This window comes from Amblyomma mixtum, chromosome 10, assembly GCF_055824585.1.
Source record: "Amblyomma mixtum isolate Tamu chromosome 10, ASM5582458v1, whole genome shotgun sequence".
Lineage (NCBI taxonomy): Eukaryota > Metazoa > Arthropoda > Arachnida > Ixodida > Ixodidae > Amblyomma > Amblyomma mixtum.
Window position 1 is genome coordinate 22,794,087 of NC_143021.1, and position 13,834 is coordinate 22,807,920.

General features: G+C 48.5%; 1 protein-coding gene across 1 annotated transcript; it reads left to right on the plus strand.

The window, feature by feature from the left end:
* The first annotated feature begins 264 nt into the window (after window positions 1-264).
* LOC149325344 (uncharacterized) lies at window positions 265-4,590 on the plus strand. The gene is made up of 3 exons (XM_089564238.1): window positions 265-735; window positions 823-1,117; window positions 4,586-4,590. The coding sequence occupies exons 1-3, from the start codon at window positions 265-267 to the stop codon at window positions 4,588-4,590; spliced, it is 771 nt and encodes a 256-aa protein (XP_089420364.1).
* The last annotated feature ends 9,244 nt before the right edge of the window (window positions 4,591-13,834 follow it).

Sequence of the window (13,834 nt, forward strand, 5' to 3'; positions counted from 1 at the left end):
AACACAGTAACACACATAAGCGCTTGTGTATGTTACTGTGTTATTGCTCGGTCCTTGTTTTGTTCGCGCAGTTTATATAGTGTTACCGATGGACCGTGAACGAAGAAGTGGCGGTGCGCTGAACGACGACGACGTTGACCGTTGGTAGCTGGGCCCTCGGTGTCTGAGCTGAGTGCTGGCCATCTCAGAGCAGCCGCCAACACAGACTTACCGCCATAACATCCCCGTAACATCTTTTGGTGGAGGTCGCGGGTTCGAGCCGACATGCCGACGACCCGACGAGCCGACGAGGCAACGGGCCGAACGGGCGAGATGACTACCGACCCGGCCCCTCCGTCTGCGCCTGCCACGCCAACTGTCGTCGTAGCCCACCCTCGCGACCCGGGCACATTCTGCGGTACAGATGGCGTGGATGTCGAGGACTGGCTCTCGCTCTATGAGCGTGTTAGCCAGCACAACAGGTGGGACGCCACGCTGATGCTGGCCAATGTGATATTTTATCTTGCCGGCACCGCACGCGTGTGGTTCGAAACCCACGAAGAAGAGATTGCCACGTGGGATGCCTGCAAGCAGAAGCTCCGCGACCTGTTTGGGAAACCAGTTGGCCGTCAGCTTGCTGCCAAAAAAGAACTTTCAGCTCGCGCCCAAACGGCCACCGAATCATATATTACATACATTCAAGACGTCTTGGCACTGTGCCGAAAGGTCGATCCCAACATGACCGAGGACGATAAGGTAGGCCACATTCTTAAAGGCATTGCCGACGATGCCTTCCACCTTCTTCTATGCCGGGACTGCTCTACGGTTGACTCCGTTCTGCAGGTGTGTCGACGCTTCGAGCAGGCCAAGCACCGGCGCATTGCACACCGCTTTGATCGCCTGCCTAACACCGCTGCCAGTTCCACGTGCGAGGATCTGCCGACACTGAGGCAGCCTTCAAACCCCGACAACGTGACTCGCATCGTGCGCCGTGAACTGGAGGCCCTGGCTCCTGTTACGCCCAACGCGCCCTTGTCGGACAACACCCTGGCCACAATATCCCTTATTCAAGCTGTCGTCCGCCAGGAGGTCGCCAACTTGGGCATGCCCTCCAGCCATCGTCCCGTCGAACCACGGAGTGCGATGATTGCTTCTGACCTGAGCCCCGAGCATGCACAGGCTCTTCACAACCTTTTGGTGTCCTACACCGACATTTTTGACTTCGCTTCTGCTCCTCTGGGTCAAACATCGGTAGTGACTCACCGCATTGACACCGGCGATGCAAGACCTATACACCGGAGGCCTTATCGTGTGTCGCTACCAGAGCGCCAGGTCATCCAGCGGGAGGTGGACAAGATGTTGGCCAACGATATCATTGAGCCTTCAAACAGCCCTTGGGCATCTCCTGTCGTGCTCGTGAAAAAGAAAGACCAAACTTGGCGGTTTTGCGTCGACTATCGTCATCTCAACAAGGTCACGAAGAAAGACGTCTATCCCCTTCCGCGCATAGATGATGCCCTGGACTGTTTACATGGTGCCCGCTACTTTTCTTCCATCGACCTTCGTAGCGGGTATTGGCAAATCTCTGTTGACGCAAGAGACCGCGAGAAAACAGCTTTCGTCACCCCTGATGGCCTTTACCAATTTAAGGTCATGCCCTTCGGCCTTTGTAACGCCCCTGCCACATTTGAACGGATGATGGATTCGTTACTCCGGGGCTTCAAGTGGACGACCTGTCTTTGTTACTTAGATGATGTAATTGTTTTCTCGCCCTCTTTTGAAACCCACCTGCTTCGCCTTTCGTCCATCTTGGCACTTTTCCGCCGCGCAGGTCTTCAACTCAACTCAAAAAAATGTACTTTCGGCCGCCGCGAACTCAAAGTCCTCGGCCATTTGGTGAATGCGAGTGGCATACAACCTGACCCTGATAAAGTTCGTGCCGTCAGTGCTTTTCCCTGTCCCCGCTCGCCCAGCGATGTCCGCAGCTTCATCGGTCTCTGTTCCTACTTTCGCCGGTTCGTCCCGAACTTCGCAGCCGTCGCTCGCCCTCTCACCAATCTGTTGCAGAAAGGCGTTCCTTTTTCCTGGGGACCAGAGCAGGCTACTGCATTCTCCAGCCTTATCGCCGTCCTCACTAACCCTCCTGTATTGGCCCATTTCAACCCGTCTGCCCCGACTGAACTTCGCACTGATGCCAGTGGTCACGGAATTGGCGCCATCCTTGCTCAGCGACAACGCGGCCAGCACTGCGTGATTGCGTACGCCAGCCGTCTTCTTTCTTCCGCCGAGAAGAATTACTCCATCACAGAACGCGAGTGCCTGGCTCTTGTTTGGGCCATTGGAAAATTCCGCACATACCTGTTTGGCCGCCCATTCACTGTTATCACCGACCACCACGCCCTGTGCTGGCTCTCCTCTCTTAAGGACCCTACTGGCCGTCTTGGCCGGTGGGCATTGCGATTGCAAGAATACACCTTTTCCGTGGTTCACAAGTCCGGTCGCCTTCATCAAGATGCAGACTGCCTGTCACGCTATCCCGTCGATCCTCCTTCTACAGACTGTGAGTCGGATGCCTGTGTCCTCTCCATCTCCGACCTCTCCCACATTGCCGACGAACAGCGCTTGGATCCCGCCCTCACCTCTCTCATCGACCGCGTGAGCACCGACCGGCGCGACACTTCTCTGGCCCGGTTTTTGCTCGACGGGAACACGCTGTACCGCCGCAACATGCGACCTGATGGCGCTGAGCACTTGCTCGTTGTTCCCCGACACCTACGTTCCACTATCCTCCAACAACTGCATGACGCACCTACGGCTGGTCATCTTGGTGTCTCCCGTACGTACGACCGCGTGCGCCGGCGTTTCTTCTGGCCTGGTCTTTACCGCTCCGTCCAACGCTACGTTGCCGCTTGCGACGTCTGTCAGCGCCGAAAGAAGCCCGCTGTCCTGCCGTCTGGACACCTGCAGCCGATTCCCATCCCAACCGACCCGTTTTCTCGTGTTGGGCTAGATTTACTTGGGCCCTTCCCGGAGTCCTCCTCGGGGAACAAGTGGATTGCCGTCGCCACCGATTATGCCACGCGGTACGTGATCACTCGCGCCATTCCAACCAGCTGCGCCACTGACGTCGCTGACTTCCTTCTGCACGACGTCATATTACACCATGGCGCTCCCCGTCAACTCCTTACCGACCGTGGCCGCTGCTTCCTCTCCCGAGTTGTTGACGAAATCCTTCGTTCGTGCTCCGTTCGTCACAAGTTCACCACTGCTTATCATCCTCAGACGAACGGCCTAACGGAGCGTCTCAACCGCACGCTTACAGACATGCTCGCCATGTACGTATCCGACGACCACCGGGACTGGGACATAAGCTTGCCTTTTGTCACCTTCGCCTACAACTCTTCGCGCCATGATACCGCTGGTTACTCGCCCTTCTATCTTCTCTTTGGACGAGACCCCTTACTGCCCTTCGACACTCTGCTGCCCACAGCCGGCCCTGTCACTACATATGCGCATGACGCTATCGCCCGAGCAGACGCCGCCCGCCAGGTTGCTCGTCACAAGCTCTCCGCCTCCCAAGAGGCTCAAAAACACCGCTACGATGGCCTGCACCGTGATGTGCGCTACCCTGCCGGATCTCTCGTCTTGCTGTGGCTCCCATCCCGTCGTGTGGGGTTATGTGAAAAACTTCTGCCGCGCTACACAGGTCCTTATCGTGTATTACGGGCAGTGACCGACGTAACCTATGAGATCACGCCGCTGCACCCAAAGTCGACGTCCGCTCCACTGAAGTCCGAAGTCGTTCATGTAGCTCGCCTCAAGCCCTATCACCCACCATCGACATCGCACGCCTAACACGCACCGGGACGTTGCCTTCAGCCGAGGGGGATAGTGTTACCGATGGACCGTGAACGAAGAAGTGGCGGTGCGCTGAACGACGACGACGTTGACCGTTGGTAGCTGGGCCCTCGGTGTCTGAGCTGAGTGCTGGCCATCTCAGAGCAGCCGCCAACACAGACTTACCGCCATAACATCCCCGTAACAATATGAATAAAATGAAAGCAATTCCAAAAAACCTTCTACTGACAAACCTGCGGCATAGTGAAAAGCTATTGACCCAAAACAATAAATGCACTCTTCCACACATCTGAGGAGTTTTTCCTGTGGCACGGAGTAGTATAAATTCTTTATGTCAAAAGAGCAGGCCCGAATAGCTTTGTCATGATTATCCTCCAAGAACTCCAAAACTGTTCCAGAACATCGGATCTGAAAGAGATCGTGAATCGTTAAAAGATTTAGATTTCTTTGCAGGAAGACTGCGACTGATTTTTGCCACGTGCCATTTTCCGATACAATAACCCTTAGGGGACACTCCACTTTATGTGTTTTAGCGGTGAACGGGATGTGCAAAAAAACAGCATTGTTTTTTGTATGATATTTGCCAATTTTTCAAGGTTCAGTTTCTTACACAGAGGTTTGGCTGTCAACCGTAGTTTCTTCCCAAATCCCACTTGCGTATTTTGAATGCCTGACAGTACGGATTCCGTGGCCTTCTTTCCAAACTCATCTCTTGTTAACACCACAAACCCACCTACTTTATCTGCAGGATGAACGGACAGATCATCTCTTCTCAATTTTGAAGCTAAACGACTTATCGAAGCACGTGGAATTACACTCCTACCACGATTTAGCGCGTCAACCCCCTCGGAATTGCACCTTTCAGCTTCACTGATATCAGCAGACCGCGAAACACGTTGAACACGGGACAACTGTTCCGGGGCACTCAACTTTGGCTCAATGGCGAACTGGGGTCCAAGACCGAGGATGCGATCCTGGCTACCCGGTAGATGAACTTTGCCAAAAGACTTGACTTCGCACCTCGTCGGGGGGTGCGTTTTGGTTGGTCGGCTCGAAGTTTACTCAGCTCCTGTTGCGACAAGCACTCAGTGAGGCGGTCCACTGATATGAAGATGAAACGCAGGTCTTCATTCCATCCTGTTGGCTTTGTGGTATCCCGAAGAATCGTGTAGAGTAGATCTCTTTACAGGCGCGCTTGGCGCCGCCACTCTGATCTCAGAATTTTGCATATCCTCGTGGAGTGCCCAACTGATGGTATAAAACCACCAAAAGACATTCTGACGTCATCTTGTAGAAGCTGGTTCCGGATGAAAGAGGACAAAGCACGCTGACGCCATTCGGCGTTCGAAATCACAGAAGCGATGAAGCAAGGTAGTAGAGACGAACACGAAGAGGGCCCGATTATTTAGGCATTGCTTAGCGCTTGCTCTCTTAACAAGTTTTGTATGAGATGAATGAAACGGTAAGAGGGGTTTGTTAGCCCTTGGATGGTACTCCCAAAACGTAGATTTCTGAGTGAGAATTAGCTTCAAATTAAAAATTCTAAAACACCATCTCTTGTAATCTCATGCGTTAGTACTAAAGGATTAAAATACTCACCAAAAAGTGCTAAAAGCTGATTGACAGTGGTCGGAAAATCACTGAACCCTCGTAATAAAATTCAAAATCATCTACGTATCTAGAAACAGTCACATTGTCAAAAACCTTCAGGCGGTCAGAAACGACCCTGTCACAATGAGCTAAAACTATGTCGCGAAGAACTGGGGCGCTTGTACGTGTCTGCTACTAGCCCAAAGGTGTGTCTGTGCTCTTGAGCTTCATTTCACGCACATCGGGCCTTCCTTCTTCGTGTTTGTCTCTACAACCTTGCTTCATCGCTTCTCGATTTCGAAACCCGAATGCCGTGTGCGTGCTTTGTCCTTTTGCATACAGAACAAGCTTCTACCAGATGACGTCGGAATGTCTTTTGGTGGTTTTATACCATCGGTTGGGCACTCCACGAGGATATGCAAAATTCTCAGATCAGAGTGGCGGCGTCAAGCGCGTCTGTACAGAGATCTACTCTACACGATTCTTCGGGATACCACAAAGCCAACAGAATGGAATGAAGACCTGCGTTTCATCTTCATGTCAGTGGACCGCCTCACTGAGTGCTTGTGGCAACAGGAGCTGAGGAAACTTCGGGCCGCCCAACCGAAACGGCCCCCCTCGACGAGGTGCGAAGTTAAGTCATTTGGCAAAGTTCATCTCCCGGATCACATGGATCGCATCATCGGTCTTGGACCCAAGCTCACCATTGAGCCAAAGTTCAGTGCCCCGGAACAGTTAGTTGTCCCTTGTTCGACGTATTTCGCGGTCTGCTGATATCAGTGAAGCCGAAAGGTGCATTTAGGAGGGGGTGGACGTCCTAAATCGCGGTAGGAGTGTAATTCCACGTGTTTCCCTAAGTCCCATGACTACAGCGCAACGAACGGGACAAGAAGTCGGACACAGGCAGAGACACAACACAGCGCTGCCTCTGCCTGTGTCCTTCGTCTTGTCCCGTTCGTTGCACTGTAGTCATAAAATATCGCAACCCACTCGCCCACCAACATACCTTGTCAAATTTCATTTAGCTAAGTCGTTTAGCTTCAAAGTTGAGAAGGGATAATTTGTCCGTTCTTTGTTCAGACAAAGAGGGTAGGTTTGTGTTGTTAACAAGAGTTCCGTTTGGAAAGAAAGCCATGGAAGTCGTACTGTCAGCCATGCAAAAGGCGCAAGCGGCATCTGGGAAGAAACTACGGCTGGCAGGCAAAGCTCTGTGTAAGAAACTGAACCTTGATAGATTGGCCAAAAATATCGAAAGAAACAATGCTGTCTTTTATAGATCCTGTTCACCGCTAAAACGCACAAAGTGGAGTGTCTCCTAAGGGTGATTGTATAGGAAAGTGGCACGTGGCAAAAATCAGTCGCAGTCTTCCTGAATAGAAAACTAAATCTTTTAACCATTTACGATCGCTTTCAGATTCGATGTTCTGAAAAAGTTTTGGAGTTCTTGAAGGATAATCATGACAAAGGTATTCAGACCTCCTCTTTTGCCATAAAATATTTATACTACTCCGTGCCACAGGAAAAATTACGATGAACTTAAGCGGCTAAAGTGATGAAAGGCGGAAGCCTGAGTGCTGCATTCTGCTACGCGATTGTTCACTGCAAATTTTGTTGGTGCATTAATTACCTGCCAATTAATGGCGCTTAAGCTTCGCCTTTAGGAGTGGAACGCGACAGCGTGTTGTAGCGCTGCCACGGAGTCCAAGGAACGCTACCACCCGTTCGGCGCGATGCGTTGCCCTTTGAACGCAACGATTTTTGAGGAAATGAAATCGGGCTGTAATTCTCTGTCATCTGGGTGGACACCTGAGCCGCACCGTACATGAAGAGAGGAAGTGTGAGTGAAAGAAGAAAGTGGGGCCGCAATGAAGAAAATGAGAATTGTATTTGAGGAAAGGAAATTACGTAGTAACTGCCTCATATATCTCAGTAGACACTAGTCGAAATTTTTTTTTTGAGGAAAGGAAGTTGCGTAGTAACTGTCTCACATATTTCGGTGGACACCCGTCAAAATTCGCGCGCGGTGACGTCACGACAAATACCCCTTGCTCATCGGTAAATTGGTTTTTGAGGAAAGGAAATGTATCTGTCTCTCATACCTCGGTGGACACCTGAACCTCGCCGTAACGGGAAGGGAGGAAGGTGGGAGTAAACGAAGACACCGTATTCACTAGACGCACCTTTGTTCATTCCAAACCATCGAGCTGGCATGGCGGAGTGGTAGAGTGCTCGACTCGCACTCCGGAGACCGGGGTTCGATTCCCAAGCTAGGGCAATTTCTTACTCGGTTTTATTTATTTATCTGGTCTTTAACTAAACTGAGTCAAACTTACTTGCAGCATCACTATACGATCCCTTTAATTGATTGCATAGTTAGTAGCCAAACTACAATTGGCCCCGTTTGAAATTCGCACACTGTGACGTCACGACTGTTTCGACCAATTGAAAAGCGTGACATTTCTGTCGACAGCTCCTGCTTACAACGATGAGGCATTAAAGGCTTCCGCCTTAAAAACTGCTCAGATGTGTGGAAGAGTGCATTCATTGTTTTGGGTCAATAGCTTTTCAAAATGCAGCAGGTTTGTCCTTCGGTTTTTTTGGAATTGCTTTAATTTTATCTCAGGTCAACTTACAATGAATGTAATGACCAGGTTTTCATTCAAAAGAAAGGGGTTTGTATAGGCTCTTCTATTGCCCCGGTTCTTAATGACATAGTTTTAGCTCAGTGTGACAGGGTCGTTTCTGACCGCCTGAGGGCTTTTAAAAATGTGAAATTTATATACATTGATGATTTTTTAATTTTATTACACGGGTGCAGTGATTTTACGACCACTGTCAATCAGCTTTTAGCCCTTTTTGGTGTGTGTTTTAATCCTTTAGTACTGACGAATGAACTTCCAAGAGATGGTGTTTTACAGTGTTTAGATTTGAAGGTAATTCTCACTGAGAAATGTACGTGTTGGTATTACCATGAAAGCGCTAAAAACCCCTCTTACCGTTTCATTCTCATACAAAACTTAAGAGTGCAATCGCTAAGCAATGCCTAAATAATGCACTAAAAAAGTCGTGTTGCCATTCACTTAGCCATGGCTTCCAAAAGCAAGTGACGCGTCTTCAGTCAGCTGGGTATCCGACAAGCCTCATTGTGTCCGTATCTGAAGGAATGTTGAAAACCGTAAAGAAAAAAGGCAAGAACCAGAGCGAGGCAAATAGAAGCAGAATGGTAGTCATTCCCTACTTGCACAACACCTCGCATCGCCTAAAGAAGATTGCGAAACGCAGTGGCGTCAGGATAGTGCTCTCGGAGCCTTAGAAGTTGGAAAAACTAGTCAAGTTGACTAATCCTTTTCAAAATCCTAAAGAACCATGCGGTATCAAGCACCAAGTTCCTTTTGTAGCATGTGTTTCTGGTATGGTTTATAAAATTCCTCTATCGTGTGGCTCTAGGTACATCGGTCAAACTGGCCGATGTCTGAGTTACTGGAGCACAGGAGGAAGGTAGGCAATTATAGAGACGTTGTCATGATTGTGTTGAAAAGAATAAGAAACCATGCAAACCTGTCTTCAGCGCATGCAAGATTGTGTCCAAACATAGTTGTCAGGATGTGAGAGAGATAATAGAGGCAGGTTTGATTAGGAAAGCCGGTCCATACTGCGGCAGCGCGCCATCTGTCACACTGACTAAAAAGGAAATAATGTTTTTGGGAGCGGCCACGTGATGTCGGCAGGGCTGTCAGTTGGACGTCATGCAGTAAAGTGTATATAATTCTGCTTGTGTGTCAATAAACCTTCAGTTGGAAGTAAGCGCTCGTGTTGTCCAAGGCTCTTCTCTGTCCGTGTTTTTTTTTTTTTGCGCTTGTACGTGTCAACAATAAGCTGGCCGGTCTGTAATTCTTCAAGTCCTTGACGTCTCCTTTGTTAGGAATTAAGATAATGTTAACGGTCTTCCAAGCTCATACTAAGATCGAGGTCACAAGGCATTGTGCTTAAAGAGTGGCTAGTTTTTCTAGCAAAATCTCTCCTCTGTCCTTTGTTAAAGATCAGGTAGCATGGCCGGGCCGTAGAGGGAATGAATAGGTCGGAGACTAGGCTGCGGGAAAGACAAGGAGAAAAACTTCATACAACTAAATTACATTATGTACAAAGGAGCTCGATGAAGAGACGCTAGATGCTGAAACGCGCGATGATGAGACCACTCGGCCGTACTCGCAGCCGAGTTCTTACAACGTTTTCTCTATCTAGGTGGAACGTGCGGTGTAGGGGAGACGCTCGCTGAAAACTTCTTCCTGGCAGACGGAAGCTGCTTCCGTGGGTAATCCATGCGTTGAACCAACGTGCCTTTCGTGGCTAGTCGGCGTTCCGCTGCCGCCGCGCCGTTTTTTCCTACACGACGAAGGCGAAACGTAACAGACTGCCCCGCCGGGAGAAGGAGGTCCCGATGGGCAGGGGACTGCATCCGCTGTCCGGAGTGATGTCGCTCGAGGATGCGGTCGTCTCTGGGCGCTTCCTGAGTCCAGCGCTCCCCGAAGGCTTCCTTCGCACGTTCACATTCACAAGGGCACTGCAAAGTGACTTCGAAGTGACTCGTTCTCCGCTAGCGTTAGAACTACGCCGAAAACCCAACCGATTAGTCAGCAATCCCCACTGCAAGCGGCATTTCCCTGGTTTCCAGAAGTGCTTTTCCAGAAGTGCAGAGGACACTACATGACTGCTGCTAGGCGCTCAACTTATTTGGGGCTGAAAACAAAACGTTTAGGTTACCCAGTTGCCAATTTTTCTCAGGTTTTGTGATAGTCTATGCTTATATGGAATTACACCCAATTTTCTTTTGTCAGTTGTCTTATCCTGGTCTTGCATAAGCTATCACACAACCTGAGAAAAATTGGCAACAGGGTAAACGTAAACGTTTTCTTTTCAGCCCCAAATAAGTTGAGCGCCCTATGCAAGAAAAGCACTTCTGGAAACCAGGAAAAGGCCGCTTGCACAATCAGGCACCAAAGCCATTTGTAAGTTGCGTAGAAGGCGTCGTGTACAGGGTGGCCTTGACATGTGGCAAATATTATATAGGACAGACGGGAAGGTGCTTAAATGAGAGGTTAGGGGAGCATAATTATAACGTGGAAAACAAAAGAGGTGGGCACTTGAGTATCCATTGTCTGAAGTGCAAACGGAAAAGCAAGAAAAGCAAGGAAGGCTGCCGTCCCGTTTTTCACAGTTGTAAGGTACTTTTTGAAAGTAGATGTCAAGTAACGAGAGGGATTGTGGAGGCTCTTGAGATAGCACGAGCGGGCGATGATTGCGTAAGCGCTCCATCAATTTTGTTGTCGGAAAAGAGATGTCCAATCTTACATCGGGCATGCCGGTTGTCTGAAAGAACGTGCCAGCTATCACTCGTTGGTAATGTTCTTGTAAGCAGGCGCAGGTGATTACCATGAGTATAAACTTGTTTTTCGCATGAAATAAAATCAGTTGAAAGTAAGCGCTTTGTATGTCTTTCCTTTTCTGTCATCCTTGTCCTTTTGAGCGCTTTCACTGTCAAGATGGAAAACCAACTCGCCCACTCATTTTCATTATTGTCCTCCTAACCTCACTAAGCCCTATGAAATCGCATTTAATACCCGCTAATTCTTCCAGCACCACTACTAAGCTAGCCTCACTGGATAAGGCTCTGGCGATAAACTTTGCGAGGTTCAGATTCGAATGGCGGCCTGTCTGGAGCCAGTGGTTCTCAGCACCCTCTGCTGCGTCACATGTCTGACCGCCGCCTTGGTCAGTTGCTCCGCCGCCGGTGGGGACTGAGGGCCGAGGGTTAATTGGTTTGTTCATAGAATTAGAAGGTTGCGGCAAAGTACTACACTAGGACGGGCAAATCCTGTTCTAGTGAGGAAGTGCGTTGTCGGTTCTGGTCACTGAGATCAGGCCGCATTACAGGCCTGCTTATGCTATTTCATCGACACGCGCAGTTTTTTTTTTAAACCCGGTGGGGAATTGCATGACGCCGGGATTCGAGCCCCGGTCCTCTTGCACGCGATGCGGATGCTGAACCTCTACGCCATCGCTGCCCTTTTTTTCTTTCAGGATGTTCAGGACTTGTCAAGCTGCTTCTGTAGCTTCTTCCTCAAAGTATTGTTCAACAGCCTAGCAAGGGAAGAGCAGTTCGCAATTGCTAGCCAGGCGCTGGAAGTAGTAAGAGAATATGCCTATTTAGGGCAGGTAGTGACAGCTGATACGGAGCATGAGAGGGAAATAACTATGGCTCTATTATCATACTAGCTGGTGATTTCAACTGCCACTTGTTAACTGGAATACTTTAAGTCAGCTGATCAAACAAGCAATGCTTTGTTTCATATCCTGTTTACTTTGGAACTTGTACAAATTGTTAGTGAGCCTACTCGCGTGCAAGGAACATCCAGTTCAATACTGGACTTGGTGTTTGTTAGTAACCATTTTAACATAGACGATAGTAAAGTGCAAGTGTCAAAAGGTATTTCTGATCAAGAAATGGTACTATCTACACTAAACTTGCCTAAATCGGACCGTCTGCTGGGCCCGACAAAATATGAGCGCGCATTCAATAGAGCGAATGATGCGGCTGTCATGACTTAGCTCATTCATGAATTCAATGATTTTTATGATCTGCATGTCCATAGTAGTACTACTGTTGACACTTTGTGGGCACAGTGTAAAGAGCATGTGATGCACTGCATCACAACTTTTATCCCTTTGACAAAGAAGGCCACTAGCAAGCACAACTCGTGGATTACTCGAGATATAATTCACATGAAACGAAAAATTAGCAGGTTAAGGCAAAGAAATAGACAAAGAGCAAGCTTAGAGCTAAAGGTAAACTTAAGTAAGCTAACAAAAACTAAAGAATAAGGTAGTTGAGGCTAAAAAACAATTTTGTGTCACTACACTAAACAACTTCACCAAAAATTCTCCGGAAAGGTTCTGGAGGTATATAAACAGAAAAAATTTGACTGCTACTTCACCTATACACGGAAAACAGCAAGCTGACTCATTTAAGAGTTACTTCCGATCCACTTTCACTGCCGACAATAATGTCTTAGGAAAATTCTCGTGTCATAGCAATGAGTCAACACAACTTTTAGGCGCTCCAGTCATAAGTGTACACGGGATTCTTTCTTTGTTATTGAAACATCGTTGGACGGAACAGCGCGAAACAAAACGACAGACAAAGCAAGAGGACACAAAGACGAGCGCCGACACGAAACTGAAATTTTTAGTGAAATACGAAAACATATATACGTCACAATCACGTGAACAAACAGAGCAACGAGCATTGGTCTAACGGAATCAAGACCATCAAACGCACAATATGCCACGTGGTGAACTCCGAACAAAAGCACCCCTGAGAACCGAAATGAAGCAAGTCACGAATTATCTAAGAACGATACTTCTTTGTCAAATAATGCCGAAGAAGGCTGGCTGATACACTGTGATTCTTTCATCCGTATGAAACAAGCTTCAATAATCTCCCTTGTCAATTCATCGCGGTGTCTAAACACAATTTTAGGTTTTGTGACCAAAGGGCGGCACTTTTTCTGTTTTTTATCATTTTCCTTCCCACACTCGCGGCAATGATCTTTCAGATGAGAGTATCTGGTGTCTGACAGTGAATTAAGATGTTCCCTCAGGCGAACATTAATACATCAGCCTGTCTGACCAATGTACACTTTTTAGCACGAGAGTGGAAGCTCGTAGACTGCAGAACATGCGCATTCCAGCAACGGTGACCTGTGAGTAACACGGCATTTAAATGGACTAACTCCTAATACATTTTCACTACGGTTTCTGATGGCCCGGCAAAGCCCGCTCAACTTACAAGGTGCCGAAAAAACAACTTCGACTTCAAACCTACCAGCTACATTTTTTAGATTATGGGCTACTTTGTGAATGTAGGGGATGACTGCCCTTTTCTTACATGTCTTGTCCCTCTTTGACTTGACGAAATCCGTCCTCACCAGCCGCACCAACTTTTCGCACGTTGCCGAAATAACCGCATCACGGTACCCTGCGGTTTTCAACCTGCTGACCTGTAACAACACACTCTCTTCGATCCGGTGAAAACAAGAATTCTGAAAGCTCGAGCGGAGGGCAGACACAGCTATTCCATTTTTTACATTTTTTGAATGTCCGGAAGAATAGTGCAAAACCTGTTTCTGGGATCTTGGGGAGTAAATCCAACAAACATGGTCGTTCTTGAAAAACAACTTAATACTAAGCAACTGGAGAGAATCCTTCAAGGGCACTTCAGAGGTAAACGACAGGCCATCTGCGCACTCTCGAAACAACTTCAAGATGTCTATCATCGTCCTATTGAAGTTGTCTCTTTTTGTCAGTACCAAAAAGTCATCCACATATCTGAAAATCTTCGCCACCATTC

What these genes read in the sequence shown, in the direction of transcription:
- LOC149325344 (XM_089564238.1), top strand. Translation starts at nt 265, where the DNA reads ATGCCGACGACCCGACGAGCCGACGAGGCAACGGGCCGAACGGGCGAG. An exon ending in ACATGACCGAGGACGATAAG is followed by an intron (nt 736 to 822) that starts GTAGGCCACATT and finishes TCCGTTCTGCAG; the next exon opens with GTGTGTCGACGCTTCGAGCA.